Source organism: Galeopterus variegatus, unplaced genomic scaffold (genome assembly GCF_000696425.1).
Source record: "Galeopterus variegatus unplaced genomic scaffold, G_variegatus-3.0.2 Scaffold4278, whole genome shotgun sequence".
NCBI classification, from domain to species: Eukaryota; Metazoa; Chordata; class Mammalia; order Dermoptera; family Cynocephalidae; genus Galeopterus; species Galeopterus variegatus.
Genome location: NW_007730389.1, coordinates 94,991 through 112,364, shown reverse-complemented (window position 1 = coordinate 112,364; position 17,374 = coordinate 94,991). Strand labels below are relative to the sequence as shown.

At 41.1% G+C, this 17,374-nt stretch overlaps 1 protein-coding gene across 1 annotated transcript in view; it reads right to left on the bottom strand.

Annotated features, from left to right (window-relative positions):
• Positions 1-17,374, bottom strand: part of IKBKAP (inhibitor of kappa light polypeptide gene enhancer in B-cells, kinase complex-associated protein) — a 73,451-nt gene that overhangs the window by 18,411 nt on the left and 37,666 nt on the right. The window contains exons 21-29 of the mRNA XM_008587196.1: positions 14,545-14,623; positions 14,377-14,456; positions 12,917-13,054; positions 12,722-12,807; positions 12,265-12,413; positions 10,354-10,477; positions 9,370-9,467; positions 6,796-6,997; positions 4,200-4,261 (exon numbers count right to left, since the gene is read on the bottom strand). Coding sequence (XP_008585418.1) covers positions 4,200-4,261; positions 6,796-6,997; positions 9,370-9,467; positions 10,354-10,477; positions 12,265-12,413; positions 12,722-12,807; positions 12,917-13,054; positions 14,377-14,456; positions 14,545-14,623 — 1,018 coding nt within the window. The remainder of the gene's footprint in view (positions 1-4,199; positions 4,262-6,795; positions 6,998-9,369; positions 9,468-10,353; positions 10,478-12,264; positions 12,414-12,721; positions 12,808-12,916; positions 13,055-14,376; positions 14,457-14,544; positions 14,624-17,374) is intronic.

Below are 17,374 nucleotides of genomic sequence, written 5' to 3'. Positions count from 1 at the left end.
GTTCATTCCAGAAAAAAACTGGTAACTTGAATTCAGGCCCAGATGGCTTTACTGGTAAATTCTACCAACATTTAAGGAAAAAAGTATGCCAGAAGCTCAGCTGAGCTGTGAGAGAGCTGAGCTGTCCGTTGTCAGGGAAGCTAATTAAAGTAACAAGCCAAAAATGAAAGTTAAGCCTTTAGTCACTGCATTGGTATGAGCAAGAGGCTAAAATCAGAGAAAGTGCCAACTCCCTCTGTTCCATTATTCCCCAAGGAACCGTGGTCAAGGGTCAAATGGATCAGTATAGACATGAGGGTTGTCTCACTGTTGAGGGAGCCCAGGACAAAAGACATCAGCAGTTTTATGTGTGGAATATAATATAAAGCATATGTACTTCACAGGGCCTGGTTTTCCAAAGCCTTGCAGTTTCAAATATTGACCTTGCAGAGGACTATACTGTTAAACCATAACCCCACCTATGTCTCTTCCTGTAACTTCTTGGTATGGAAAATAAATGCAGGAAGAGAACCCCAATTCGGCATTAATTTCCCAAATGGAAGGGCTGGCTCTTCCTTGAGCATTCCCAGGGAGATTAACCACTTCGGGGCCTCTCACTGCTCAGTAGAGATGGGCTTTGAGTAATCCTTTGCATCTCCGTCACCCAGGGGAAGTGGGGTGACAAATCCATGGGGGGCTAAGCAACGCAAAGCAACATTTATGGACCTTGGGAGATGCAGTAGGAGGGCCAGGAGGGAAAAAGTACTTGGCAATGAGTCAGAGAAGGGAAAAGTGTCTTCAAGGTTTCCCACTTCTCACCCCTAAGGAAGCCTAGACAGATGTGCCAGAAGATGACCTTGGTCCAAGGTCTCAGATAAAAAGACCTAGGAATGAAGGCACCAGGGCTAGGAATGCAAATATGTGTAGAACATGACTGGCCAGGGGGCCCTGAGGTCCTTGCCTATAACGCACTGGCAGTACACCAAGTCTGGTGTGGGGAGGGCAGCTTTTTTTCCCATGTGGCCTCCTAGGCAAAGTCTGTAATTGCTACGGTCAGGTCTGAAAAATCACACACAGGTTTTTAACCAGGAGCCAGACTCCATACATCAATTCTAAACAAACTCTTCCAGAAAAAATAAGGAACACTTTCCTTCATTTTATGAGAGCAGCATTATCCTGATATCAAAATCTGACAGACATAAAAAAACTACAAACCAAATCCCTCATGAAGAGAAACAAAAATCCTCAAGAAAATTTTAGCAAATCCAATCCACCAACATAGAAAAATGATAATAAATGATGACGAAGTGGTCTGATGCAAGGTGGGTTTAACAATGGAAAGTCAAACAATGTAATTCACCAAATCACTGGTCTAAAAACAAAAAACCAAATTATAGTTGAAAATGCATTTGAGGCTAGCTAGTTAGCTCAGTTGGTTAGAGCGTGGTGCTAATAATACCAACGTCCAGGGTTTGATCCCTGTATTAGCCAGTCAACAGAAAAAAAAAGTAAATGCATTTGACAAAATTCAACACCCACTCATAATAAAAACTCTCAGAATCAGGAATAGAAGAGGATTTCCTCAACCTAAGAGAGGGCAAGAATTGGCAACTTCTTCCTGTAAAAGGTTAGACAATACACATTTTTGGCTTTGTGGGCCAGACCCCCTTTGTCACAACTCTTCAACTCTGTTGTAGTGGAAAAGCAGCCACAGAAAATATGTAAACAAACAGACATGGCAGTGTTCCAAAAAAACTTTATTTATAAAAACTGGTGACAGAGGGCCAGCCCATGGCTCACTTGGGAGAGTGTGGTGCTGACACCAAGGCCGTGGGGTCGGATCCCTATATAGGGATGGCCAGTTAGATCACTTGGGAGAGCATGGTGCTAACACCCCCAAGTCAAGGATTAAGATCCCCTTACTGGTCATTTTTAAAAAAAAAAAAAAAAAAAAAAAACAGGTGACAGGCTAAATTTGCCACAGGCTGTACTTTAACAAATCCTACCAAAAAAAGCATTTAAAAAAAAGAAAGGCAAACATACTTAATGATAAAAGATGACTGAATTTTTCCCCTAATATCAAGAAAAAGGCAAGGACGTCCATAACGCTCTTACTATTTCTATTCAACACTGTACTGTAGTCTCAGCAAATACAGTAAGAATACAAAAAAAAATGAAATACAAATTGGAAAAGATGTAAAACTGCCTTTATTCATAGGAACACATGTTCATTAATGTAGAAAATCCTAGAGAATCTACCCAAAAGTTTCTAGAACCAATAAATGAGTTTAGCAAGGTTACAGGACACATGATCAATACACCAAAAAAAGAAATCAGCTATACTTCCACATACTAGTAACAAAAAATAGTCAAGCCTTTAGATGACTCTGGCCCTGGCCAAACCTTAACTGCAGCTTAGTGAAAAACCCTGAGCAGAGCCCCAACTAAGCCCTGCCCAGATTCTTGACCCCTAAAAAGGTGAGATAATAGGAGTTTGTTGTTTTAAACTGCTAAGTTTTGAGGTAAGTTGTTACATAGCCACAGATAATATATACAGTGTTAGTAGCCATGATAATATGAGGGTATTCAAAAAGTTCATTAAAGTTTTGTATCATCTTTCAATTCCATTTTTCCACGAACTTTCTAAAGTATCATTGTACACCTGCTGTCACAGCAACACACCCAGTGTTGGAGTATAGGAGTAACTGAGGAACCCACACATCACTGGTGGGAAAACAAAATGGTACAGCTACTGCAGAGAAGTTATGTGGCTCCTTACAAGGCTAAACATCCCCTAACCATGTGACCTAGCACTCCCACTCCTGTCCCCACAATGACTTGTACTAGAATGTTCACAGCTGCTTTATTCATAATCACCCCAAACTGAAAACAATTCAAATGTACATCAACTGGTGAATGGATCCACTAATTGTGGTATATCCATACAATGGAATACTACTCAGCAATAAAACAAACTGCCTATACAAGCTACAATATGGGTGAATCTCCAAAGCATTATGTGAGTGAAAGAAGCCAGACTAAAAACACTATATACCATATGATTCTATTTATAAGAAATTCTAGATAAAGCAAAACTTCAGTGACAGAAAACAGATCCATGGTTGTCAAAGACTAGGAGTGGAGGGAGAAGATTGACTGCAAAAGGGGAAGTAGAGAACTTTTGGGGTGTTAGAAATGTTCTATATCATGACTATGGTGGTGGTTATATTATTGCAAACATTTGTCAAAACTCATACATTTCTGCATTTAAAATTGGTGAATTAGTTCTATTATATGTAAATTATACAAAAATTGTACAACATACAATTTTATTGGATGTAAATTACACAAAATAATTTTATGAATTAATCTTCATTACAAAGAAAAAAAAAGATTGTGGCATTTAATCTATTTAATTGACCTATATGGTATATCTTTCCACTGCACCCTCTCTACCCTCTTATGCATGTTTTATTCAGTGACGTTTTCAACTCAAACACCCAATATATTTTCTTTCCAGGATCTAATGATACAAAATTTTAATTATCTTCTTTCACTCATTCTTATTACATGAAAGACACTGAAATATTTTAAGAGCACAATTATGTTACATAAGGTGCCCACCAGCAACAACTGTAAAAAACCACTCTCTCATCAAAGGCCAGAACTCTATGAGGCAATCCCTGGTGTCAATTGTGTACCTGTGTACTGTGAGTCTGTAGCCAGTGTCAATGTACAGTTGTGTTATTTTCAAAGTAAGTCCTATCCTTAGAATCTGCTGTAAAACTGGGACCCCTCAAGCTGCCTGAGGTAAAAGAGGCATTTCCAACAGACAAAATGGGAATAAAAGCCAAAAGACTATTTAAAATTCAATTACTTTGTTTTATAATGACCCTTTTTCACTGTTTCTACATTGACAAAGTTAACAACTACCTTGAGATTTAATTTAGTACTTTCTACTAAGGTCAAACCACTAGTACATATTATAGTGAAGCTCTACGGCATTCTACCTCACAAAACATAATTATTTAGAGATATATTAAATTTAGATTTCCAAGTCACACCAGCAAGACAGAAGACCTTTGAAAGAAACACTATAACACTATCTCTGGACTTAACAGTTACCCATGGTTCCTTTAATTTCCATGCTCAGGAAGGTTCAAATGGGAAGTCCTTTCTTGTTTGGGGACAGAGGAGGACTTGGGAGTAACTGAGTTTACCTGGGCATACTGCTCCAAAACAATGGCTGCGTCATTGTGCTTCCTCTGCTCAACTAGCTTTCCTGTAAAGGTAACAATAAGCATTTGACAACAAAGTTAATCTTTGGCTGAAGTGCTTCTTTAACATGTATTTATTATGTATCAAACTATACGTATTTTGTGAATTTCTGTGAGAGGAATAGTTATGCATACCATGGAGTCCTATCTTTAAGTGGCAGTTAGAATCTAAATTTAGCACAGGATTTGAAAATCATGTATAGTCAAAATTAGCCTTAGCTTGGCGGGTTAGATCAGTTGGTTAGAGCTCAGTGTTACAACACCAAGTTTGGATCCCCAGGCAAAAAAACAAACAAAAAAAAGCCTCGAGAAATGTTCTGAAGGCATGCATGTGGGAAACTGACCTGGTATCTCTCACTAATCAATTTCTTCCTCTAACAGGAAGAAACCACTGTTTCTTTGGTTGAGCACTAGATGGAGGTAGTTGGCTTATGTTTGGGGGGTCACAAGGTATCTTTAGATCCTAGAATCACTCTCAGCCCAGTTGAAATAAATCACACTATGAGAGGCACACAGAACCCAAGGCTTACTAAGGGGCTAGAAGATTCACTATCCCATCTTATGCTCACTCCAGGGCTTATTACCACTGGAAAAAAATAAGTAAAATCACTTCCGCTATTTAAACAGTCATCTTTTCTTTCATTTGCTGGTTTGTGTAATGTGCACTCAAAGTGACTCCACTGTATAACATCTCAAAAATCTTTGACCACTGTTCTCCCCACATTTTTTTGCTAAATATCTGAGAGAACTAGGTACACTCCATCATAAGTGGTAAATAGCAAGCTAAGAGTTGTGAAGAATGTAAGAGAAGATAACTGATCCCAAGAACAGAGCTAGAAGGTATACACTACCAATAACACAAATCCCTAAAGCAGAAGTAATGATGGAGCCAGAATGAATAATTAAAAGGCCTGAAATAAGGAATCTCAACATTTGCAAAAAGAGATCAGCTTGGAAACTGAAAGGGATTACGGAAGAGACTACAGATCTAATAACTAGAAAAAGAAAAGTGATATCCTCACATATTTTTATAATTCCAAGGAAAAAAGAATAATGCAAATAACAAAAAATATGTACACAAATTTAATAGTATATAACTTGAAAATTTTTTTAAGGACTACTTTCTTTTTTGAAACCACAACAACATTTACAAGACTTTTATAGAAAGGTAGGATAAAAAATACACCAGTCGTTCCTTTATTTCAAGCACTGCTGAGTGGGTATAAAGCTATACAATGCCAGTTGTCAAGTAAAGCAAATCATAACTAAAGCCAAAATGTTTCATTATTTTAGTTATACTGTTTCCATTTATATTGTCAGAGCTAGGGCTCAGACCCTTCAAACCCACTGTACAGACTGGGTCACCAGACCCCTCACATGCCAGGCTGGGTCCCCAGACCTCTCACATGCAGGTCCATGCTAGGTAATTGGGAAAGATCCCAGGAGCTGTTGGCAGACGACACGAGCTCAATCCTCAGCAATGGCAGCAGCAGCTTACAGGTCTGGCCGTGGCAGCAGCCTCTCAGAGGGTCCTGGGGGCCCTGGCAGCAACAGCTTACAGCAACAGCCTCCAGCAGTAAAGGCCTCCTCATGGCACCCCCGGGGGCAACACGGGGGTGGGGGGCTCCCTAGATCAGAGCCACTCATCTTTTATACTTAAGTCCATAACCCAGGGCACCCGGGTGCACATGCACAATTACATTAGACAATAACCAAGGAACACCTGTGCACATGTATATATTTACATCAAATGCTTGGCAGATTCTGAACATCTGAGGGGCCCTGATCATTTTCCTATATTTTCCCAAGAGGGGGCCAGAGCCCCTATCTTCCTTTCTCACAGACATCCTTACCTTTCCTCCACTCTGAGAAATCACAAACTGGTACTAGCTTGCCCCTGGATCAGGCAACCTTTAGACTGTGAACAGCTAAACTGACTTTACTTTCAGAATGCATATACATTTGGCCTTTTCTTCCATCTCATTCTTGGCAGTTGCTGTTAGGATTTTCAACAATCTACTCCAGAATGGCCCCATCCCAAAATTTACTTTACCTTCTCATAGGGCACATGGCCATCCAGCTACACTGTACTAGGTATGGCCATATGATATAAGTTTTGACGAATGAGATAGAGCAGAAGCAATAGTTTAACTTCGAGGTTACTTCCAACTTAAAGATAATTGTTCCCCCACGACTCTGTTTCCCCACTTCCTGAGGACTGGAACTCAGCTGTGGAGATAACACAGCAACACCCATCTGCCTAAGAGACTGCAGAGCCACACAATGGAAGAACCTCTCTGTTTTTATGTGAGAGAGAAATAAACTGCTTTCTTTATTATGCCACTGCATTTTGGGACTTTTGTTGTAGCAGCTTAACATTTACACTACTTAAAAAACCATTCTAAATTAATTTTCATTAGCGAGTATGAGACTGTCTCCCAATATGCTGCCCTAAATTTATTTGCAAAATTATCAAACAAAACAAAACAAAGAAACAAAAAATATTTGGATAAGTAGACAAATAAATGACTGTGCTTACCTGCCAGAGTTCTGCCAAGGCCAGCTAGCTGGTCTTTGGTCAGGTTAAGCTGGGCTGCCACACAGAGGGCTTGCTGCCAGCTGCCACAAGCCAGAAAGGCTGAGAGAGCTTTCTCATGGGCACCAGAGCGGGCAAACACGAATCCTGCTGGCTCACACAAGCGCTCCTGCATCAGGTGTTCCCCATAAGCAATGCTGATATCCTGGTACAAGAGGACACTTAGGGTCAATGAGGAAATGTGACAATTATTTCTTTGAAGCTGCAACGTAGGCTGCCTTAGTCACTCAACTTGAATCTCTCTTGAACTACTTGGGAAAATCCTGTGGTCTATTAGTTCAATTATTTATCCATTCAAAACCTGACTGGCTATTATAAAAAAAAGAGAGAGAATAACAAATGCTGACAAGGATGTGGAAAAAGGGGAACCCTTCTGCACTGTTGGTGGGATTGTACATTAATACAGCCATTATAGAGAACAGTATGGAGGTTCCTCAAACAACTAAAGATAGAACTACCATATGATTCAGCAACCCCACTACTGGGGATATATCCACACAATTGGAAATCATCACGTCAAAGGAATACCTACACTCCCATGTTTATTGCAGCTCTATTTACAATAGCTAGGCGATGGAACCAACCTAAACATCCATCGATGGATGACAGGATAAAGAAATTGTGGTATATATACACAATGGAATACTACTTAGACATAAAAAAGAATGGAATACTGCCATTTGTAGCAACATGGATGAGCAAGGAAAAAATTATCCTAAGTGAAACAACCCAGGTACAGAAAAATAATGCATGTTCTCCCTCATAACCAGGAGATAAATCCATGAACAAATAATAATGAGAGACAGAGAAAAAGAAAGAAACAACAATCACAGTAATATGTTGAACTTTTAGAAAGAAAGAAAAGAACTATGGTTACTAGAGGTGAAAAAGGGGAGGAGACGAAGGTTAACAAGGAATTGGTTAACAGACGCAAAGAATGATTGCATACTGTAATGATGAATAAGCTAACTATCCTGATCTAACCACCACACACTGTACACAACTATTGAAAATGAATGTTGTACCCCACATGTATGTATAATAAATTATCTTTAAAAATTAAAACAAAACCTGACTGGGATGTGCCATTTATCCACTCAACAAATAATTACTGAGTATCTACATGTGCCCTATTCTGGTTAATAGGAATAATGTAGCAATAATGATATAGCAAATAATAATATAGCAAAAATAAAACCAAACAAACAACAAAGAACTACCACCAAACTCCTGGGCTTATGGTGACAGAGAGTGGGCTTGCTGACACAATACAGCAGAGAGCTGTGAAGGAGCAGAGAGCGAGGGGAGTGCTGTCTCCAAGGGCTGTGAGGAGAAGCAGCTGTGGGAAGAGGTGGGGACAGCACCCCAGGCAGAGAGCACAGAAGGCATCGTGGCCATCCGGCAGGAATGCGCATGGCAGGTTTGAGGAAAGCAAGAAGGCTGGTGTGACTGGAGCAGAGAGGGCACGAAAGAGAGAGAGAAAACAAAAGCAAAGAGATAGCCACTGGCCAAATCCTGTATTCCCCAGACTCGGTGTTAGGCAGAAACACGGAGAGGAATACAACATAGAACCCCTGACCATAGGCTGGCAAAGAAGACAAAGCAGTATACCAGTGGTTTGATTAATGCAATCACCAAGGTAAGAGCAGCGTGCTCTGGGAGCTCAATGTTCAACACCAACTCCAGGAATGGTTTTCGAGAGGAGAAGACCCAAGAGTTTTGATGGACAAGTGGGGCAAAATGAAGCGGAGAGTAGAGAGTTGGCAGAGAGCTCGCAGAGGCACTATACAGTGTAACATGTGTGGAACTACCTACAAGTAACTGGGAATGTGGAGCATGGCAGAAGCTGGTGTTAAAGAAGCTGGCAGGGGCTACATCATAGAAAGACATGTATGTAATCTGGGGATGAATTAAAAATGGTGCTAATGTTGGCACAGTGGAGTAATGGTTAATGGCATGGATTTAGTGGTTGGTCAGCCTGGGCTCTGCATCCCAGGTCTGCCACTGTGTAGCTCTGGATACTTGGGCAAGTTGTTTTCTCATCTGCAAATTGAGACCCTATCAGGTTGTTAGGAGGATCATATAACACATTCAGCTTATAAGCAAAGTACCTGGCATATAAGAAAAGCTAAATACATGTTTGTTTAAACAAACAAAACAAATCTTTATCCCTTTATGCTTAAATATATGGGAAAGACCTGTACTTTGTAGGCTGATCAGTCAATGCAGCAGTGAGGCTGGACTACAGGACGGGCAGGAGAGAAGCAGAGAACCCTATGTGGAAGCTGCTGTGGTATTCTAGATAAGAAATCAAGATCATCTCCTAGGTTTCTGGCCTATGCAATTTCTTCTGAACAGGTCAGAGCCATCCTCCCAGAAAAGAAGTTCAAGATGAAGCTAACTGATTTTAAGATAAACCTTGAAACCAAGGACAGTGTTATGGCTCCAGGGTCCTCACCCCTTTCCAACTAATGCACAAAGCAAAACCAGGAGAGCCTCATTTCTCACACAACACACCTTGTACTGCTGTGAGTTTGGCGGGTATAACTTCAGAGCTTCATTATACAAGTTTTTATCTTTTATTAAATTTAGGCATTCTGGGAAGTACTCAGGTCCTGCAGGAATAAAATTCACAAAAACACAGGCTTAAGACTTTGGAAGCACAATGGACTTCATTTATACCAATGGTCTCCAAACAAAATACACAAGAGACCTTTGAAGACCTATACAGTCAGAATATTTGGAGAACAGAATCCAGGAATTTGAATTTTTAACAAGCACCAGTGCAGATTCTGAGGAAGGAGAAGCATTAATTGGGATCAGCATTCTACTTAAAAGGAGTTCTTTTTACACTATCCAGCTTAGCGTCTTCGCAACCTTCTTGACAAGAATCACCTGGGAAACTTTAAAACCTATCCATGCCTCACTCCTATCCCAGACAAGTTGAATCAGATTCTCCAAGGAAGTCAGGAGCTGAATGCTTAACAAGCACCCCAGGTGATTCTTCTTTGTCCCTGTGTCAGCCCTCAGTAAAGAATCACAGCTGCTCCAGCAGGGGACAGGGATGGGATAAAGCAGAACTACCACTGTTCTTACTCTGCTTCATCACTGCCAATTACAACTGTGTCTTTCTGGATGGTGGGCATCACCACTCACTCCAGACAAGCCAGCTTTCCCTCACATGTTTGCAAACACCACGAGAGGGTTGTATTATCAATCAATTTTAATTTCTGACACTGAAGTTCCTTTAAGAAGTGCTCATTCTTAACCCCAAAAGGATCTTCTCTATGTTCTTAGCTAGGGAGCTCCTCCAGTTCATTAAAAATGATTTGCTTTAATCAGAAAATATGACAAAATAAGGTGAACATACATAATTGTTAAAGTTTTCAGGAAAGGAAATTGAAATCAGTCTCTGTCAAAACCAACATTTTATTTTAATTTATACCTTGCCTGGTTCCAAAGATTTGAAGCACAAATCAACATACTAATCCTCACACTTACCACATTTGCTGAGGTGGCCAATGGCTTTTTCATACCGTTTCAAGTATTTGTCTATAGTGAACCGCTGATAATTAGTTTCCATTTTCTTGAGTGTATTAAGAAATGGAAGATATTCCTTGGGATCCTAAAAAAGCAAATAATATGGAGAACTTCACTAGTTGTGATATTCTCATGTAAAAATAAAAATAAAAATATATATAACATTTAATTATAGCAATAAACCCAAAGCTACATAATTTTTTTTTTCCTTTTTGTCTTTTTTTCATGACCGGTAATGGGATCGCAACCCTTGGTGTCGCGCCCGCACCGTGACCGGCAACAGGATCGCAACCCTCGGTGTCGCGCCCGCACCGCGCTCAACCAGTGAGCGGACCGGTCTCTATATGGGATCCAAACCCTAGGCGGGAGCACCGCAAGCACCGCACTCTACCGAGTGCGCCACCGGGCCGGCCCGAAAGCTACATAATTTTTAAATGTGTATTATTATACTAATAACTATATCGTATAAAATCAAATACATCAAACAAGTTTTGGTAAAAATGCTTTCACATATGCATGTTAGTAGTTTACATTTGGAATAATAATGACTAAACCTTAACTAAGTCTCACAGTAGCCACTTATTTCATAGCCTAATAAGAAAAACAAGGTTCCAGTGTAGAAAGTGCACCCATTTTTCTCCTAAAAGTACAAGGCATTGCTCTTGGTGCTATTTTCATGACATTTCATGCTCTCCATTTGCAAAGACCACATGTTAAAGGTAAAATTATACTGAGTTGGACACAAAACTCTGAGGCCCTGCCAACCTAGTATTTATTGGCACTTTCACCTCCAGCTCTGTGCAATGCTCTGTAAGCAAACAGCATATCTTCCTAAAGAAGAGATGCTTCCTGTTCTTCATGCAATTTCACTGGACAAACAGGATGAATATAAGTAAGAACAATATAGGAAAAAAATCAAGACAGTAAATATTTAAATGCTCCTCCATGTATGGGGAGGATAACCGTGAGCCAACATATTCAACCAACAAACATTTAGTGAGAATTTGATAAGTACAGGCAATGCAACATAACTCTTAGCCTCAGGAAAGAGATGGTCTGTGGTACACAGGGGTAGGCACTGGGCAAAATAGAAGCAGTGAGGGCCATGTCACCTAATCCCTGAAAGGAAGCAAGAATGGCTTACTGGGAAGATGACCTAAGCATCCTTCAACCTAGACGAGTGAGAATTAGCCACGTGAATGGTGAGGGTCGAAGCCCATGGGAGGCGGAAGTAATGCCACCTACAAAGGCATGTGATGGCTAGTGGTGTTGAGAAGTGGAGAAGTGGAACAAAAGCACTCTCCTCCTTTCCTCCATGAGCAGAGAAAAAAGATAGCACAAAGAGATGAGAATGGAAAGGCTAGATCATGAAAGGGTTTTTAAGCAATATTATGGCTTATAGGGGCAATGGAGAGCTCATGAAGGACTTTAAGCAGAGGAATGAAGTATCAGGTTTTCATTTTTGAAAATATTATTCTGGCAACAGCAAAGAAAGGACTGATAGGGGAAGAGACTGAAGCTGCAAAAAAAACAGATAAAAAATATGTAGACCAATCATGCTAAACTATGCTCCATGGTCCCACTTTCCACTAGAAAAAAGAGCTACATGATAACAAATAAGTGTAACATGAATCACTTATTACATTTACTTTATAAGAGAAGATTTAGTTCACACATGTGCTTATAATCTTAAAAATAACCATGCAATTTTATTCCACTTCCTCAACCGAGCAATCGAAACACTTTGATAAGCCCAAAACTATGATAGAGAATGAGGCTTGGAGCATGGGCCCTGGAAACTCACAGGATTTCAAACCACAGTGATTAAAGAAACAAGAACCAAAATGATGTAAAAGTAGTAACTCCACATACCTTCTGTGACTTCTCAGCTACCATGAGGACCAAATCAAAGTCATAGGTCCCAAGAGAATGATCATATAATTCATTAACATCTACCAGAAGCAGCAAATATTTCAGGGCCTCTTCAGCACTCACAGCATCAGGAACAGATGGAGCATTTTCTGTCAGTGTTTAAGAAAACAAAACCATTTTGGGAAAAAAAACTCACAGATCTAGCAACATAATTAAAAAGGCAAAGTAACAAATTTTTCTGACAGAACTGGACACCAAATGAATATATACTGCTTTGGACTCTTTGATACATGCTTTCTAAGGCAGCAGTCAAAAAAACTGACATAGGTCTTAAAACAGCAACCAAAGGGCCACAGGTTAAATCTGTGATGAGGCAATTATATGGTAATGGTCATCTGCAAAAGACTAGTGTCAGTCAAGGCCACATTAAACACTCTCTCTGTAAGCAGGTCTCTACCTTGAAGTTCGTGTACCTTCTGCAGCACAATTTCCAGTTCTGGGGTTGTTTTCTTCACATGAGATGTGAGTATTGACAGGCAGTACCTGAGGGAATAAGTGAGGAATGGCAGAATGAGGAGGATGAATAAGCTGGACAAGAACGACAACATGCTTCTGTTATTCAAAAGATGCTAACTAATGACAGCAAACATACTTGTGAGGATTTATGTTCTCCATGGCTGCTCTCATAGCATCGCAGATAAGGTCCAGTTTTTTCCCATCAGGATTCCTGGACAGTTGGACACTGCTGGTAACTGGTGGAGGGTACATGGTCTTTGTGACATCTTCTTCCCTAATAACAAGTATGTATAAAAAGATCACTAACTGAACATGTGGCCCAGCAATCAAACTGTTAACATGTACCCGGAATGCTGATGAGATAGTAAGTAAAAATGGTATCTGGAAAATAGTTTAATTATAAAAATATTGAGAAATGAAACACTTTGACAAAAGACTTGTACAATAATGTTCATAGATATTTGATTCATATTAGCCTCAAACAGAGTACAATCCAGGTGTCCAGCAACAGGAAAATGAATAAACAAATGGTGGTATATTTACACAATAGCATACTACTAAGCAATAAAAAAAAAATGAACTAGTGATACATGCAAAAACATGGATGAATCTCAAGACAATATGCTAGTGTGAAAAAAGTGTAAATACTATATGATTCCATTTATATGAAGTTCTTGAACAGCCAGAACTGATCTATGGTGAAATACCCAAAACAGCAGTTGCCTGGAGGTTGGGACAGTTTCTGAGAAGAAAATGCTCACTAGCTTGATAGAGGTTCAAGTTACATAAAGCATACATTTTGCCAAAACTCACTGAATTGTGCATTTCAGTGTAGATAAATCTGACCTCACAAAAAAAAAAAAAAAACCTATACAAAGAATGCACTCTAGTTAATGCTATGTAAGGTGAAATACTGAGAGGTAAAGCGGACTGATGTCTACAGCAAGATGTCAAACAAGATGAGTGATGGATGAAAAGATTATAGATAGTGCTAAAGCGTATATATATAGGGAAATATGAACTGGAGATCTGGGTAGTGGTACAGGATACTTATTGGACAAATCCCTCAACTTTTCTATGTTTAAAATGTATCATTAAAAAGTTAAAAAAAATTCACTGCAGAGAATGACACCATTTGAATTCAATTAAAGAAAAACAAATAATTTTATACATATACCTAAAAATCAAGTCCAATAATAATTCTGAATAATATGTTTTAGGGCCGAGCCCGTGGCGCACTCAGGAGAGTGCGGCACTGGGAGCGCAGCAGCGCTCCCGCCGCAGGTTCAGATCCTATATAGGGATGGCCGCCGGTGCACTCACTGGCTGAGCGCAGTGCGGCCGGTCTCAAAAAAAAAAAAAAAAAAAGGACAAAAAAAAAAAATAATATGTTTTAAAGACATAGTTTCAAATAGGCTTTTTTTTTTTTAAAAGAAGAAAAAAGCAAAAAAACCTACTGGCATCTAAGAGTTATAGTGATTAAAAACAAAAAAATGAACAGGAAGTAATTTTTCTTCTCTAGTCATTTATGTTTGATTTCTTTAACAAGAGAGAAAATTATAGAAACAATATTCATAAATTATTCAAAATACTTACTTCAATTCTGTGAAAAACAAATTAATATGATTTACAGAATCTATCTGTCTTATGAAGGTGTCCACATTTTCAAGAAACACCTACCAAATAAAAGGATGAAGTATTTTAGTTCAGATCACATTAGCTGAAGTATAAAAGCAAAGGTAAATGTCAGTTTCAGAAAGTTACCTTAGGGTTATGATCATGAATCAGATTGAGATTAATTCTCAGTTTTCTCATGCATTCAAATGCTTCTTTAAACATAAGCCTGTGAGGGGACAGAAAATGGATAGAAAGGGTATTCCACAAAAATTAAGTTCCCCAGACACAGCATATTTTCATTATGATGCAAACCAGTTACAATCAGATTACAGCCCAAATGCCCAAAAACTAATTCTGGATTTCTACTCTGAAGTTACAGAATGAAAAAATCAGGTACCACATTCACATACCTTCTTAAAAGGTATGATTTAGTCCTCGTGGCAATCTGAGGACTACATCCCCACATACATGCAACAGAAAGTCATCACAGAACTTAGGTTTACTTTTTTTAACAAAACATTAATGGAGATCTAATACAAAATTTCCCCCAGATTCAGAAAATTGATCACTTCCTTCACAAGAGCAGCTCAGGCTTTTTGGCTCATAGGCCCATCTGTAAATGTGTTAAATGCCTTGGGCTTTCCACCTGGATAAATACACATAGACAAAGTTTGGTGCACAATTTCCCTGGGTTCACAGGCCACCTAAAGCCCATATGGATCCTTACAGGTTAAGAGAAGCCCTGATGAGCTTCATGATTCTTTCTGCTAGGAATGTCCACTACAACATACAGTATTAAAGTCAAAAAATGAAAGGAAAAAAAAATAAAGCCTCTGAGAACATGAAGATATCTGTAATGAAGGTTTTTCATACTTTTTTTTAGAAATTAGGAGTTCTGGTCAAGATGGCAGAACTTGGTCCCCAAAATCCCTCTCTCCCACTAAGCAACCAATTTACAACTATAAAAATGTAACATCAGCCAAGCTGGGGCCGCTCATGGGAAGAGGAGGAGAGACCTACGGAGTTCATGATGGCAGGAGAAACCACGATGAGAGAAAGAAAAAGCTGCTTGGAGCGTTTTGGGCCACGGCCGCTTCAAGGCTCGAGCTGCTGAGTGCATGGAACAGGAGCCAGCAGAAGCCGCAGCTGTGCTCTTCTGATGGAGTTGCTTGGAGGAGGCAGGGGAGAAGAGGGCCTTTGTGAACCCCAGCACAGCAAGACCACTAACAGGGTTCCCAAGGACCCACGCAGGAGCGAGGAGCCAGAACAACTGAAAAAAGGGAGCCATTCGGAGGCCACTGAGTCACCACGAGGGACCGGCGCAAGGCCCATCCCATGGGAGGTGTTTGGAGCACAGGCGGTGGGAGAGACAGGCCCACCGGGAGAACACTGGGACACAGCAAAGACAGCCAATCCACCCCCCAATTAGCACAGGACCACTCAGAGGAGACTGGTCAAGAATACAGAATTGCATAGGGTGCAGTCTGATTGAAAAACTCAGGCCCAGATCAGATTTTCTACACAACACAGATCCACCGGGTCTTTGGAGAGCCGGAAGTATCTATAAGGTCAACCATTAAACCCTGAGCTGCACAAAAAGCCTTCCCTAGGGAAACAGCAACAAAGCAGCAATTTAAACAACCACGCAGCTCAAGTACTGGTTCCCACAGGAAGTTCCCCCACTTTAGAACTAAGAAAAGGACAAAAAATTAGTTCCAGCCCAGACACACCACCACCGCCTTGGGGCCTGCCTCAGAACCTGAGGCTCGGAGCTGGAGACCAGACCCACTCCCACATCCAGACACACTGTGCCAGCGCCTCAGGGCCCGTCTGGAGACCTGAGGCATTGAGAAGGTGACTGGACTCCACTCCCACACCCTGGCACACCACCAGTGCCTCAGGGCCCCACCTGGAGTTTCAGGGCATGGACCCAGGGACCAGACCCCCTTCCCACAACCAGGCACATCATGCCAGTGCCCTGGGACCCACCTGGGGGCCCTGGGGGCTGCCAAGTGACCTGAGGCATAGAGAAGAGGACCGGACCACCCCTCCCACAACCAGGCACACTGCACCAGCACCTCGGGGCCCAGACCCCCCCTCCCATAACCAGGCACACTGCGCCAGCACCTTGGGGCCCTCCCGGAGACCAGGAGCATGAAGAAGGGGATTGGACCACCCTCCCACAACCAGGCAGACCACACCAGCGCCTCGGGGCCCTCCTGGGGACCCAGGGCATGGAAAAGGGGACTGGACCCCCCTCCCACAACCAGACACACTGTGCCAGTACCTAGGGGCCTGCCTGGGGATCAGAGGCATGGAGAAGGGGACCAGACACCCCCCACAACCAGGCACACTGCCAGCACCAAGGAACATACCAAAAACATCACCTCCATGTGGGTGGCTCACCACAGCCACCACAATAAACATGGCTGCCACAAAAGTAGCTAGACGCCACAACCACCACACAGATGGTCCGCCAACCACTGGAGTGCATTAAAACAAGAAGAGTCACCAGCAGAGATAAAGAAAGAAGAGGATGTCTCTCCACACACAAAGCCCATTTCAGAGTGACAGAAGAAGCATCTTCTCTATGATAATATTGGGGGACCTGATCATACCTCTCAGCATTGGACAGATCATCTAGGCAACAAATCAACAGAGTAACCATTATTCTTTCAGAAGGAGACAAGAAATCTTGGGTAATTAGAGGGGGGAGGGAGAGGGGGATGGGGAGAGATTGGACAAGGGGTATAAAGAATAATTATGATTTGTAACAATATATATGCTAGTGGGCCGGCCTGTAGCTCACTCGGGAGAGTGTGGTGCTGATAACACCAAGGCCACGGGTTCGGATCCCATGTAGGGATGGCCGGTTGCTCACTGGGTGAGTGTGGTGCTGACAACACCAAGTCAAGGGTTAAGATCCCCTTACCGGTCATCTTTATAAAAAAAAAAAAAAAAAAAAAAAAAAAAATAT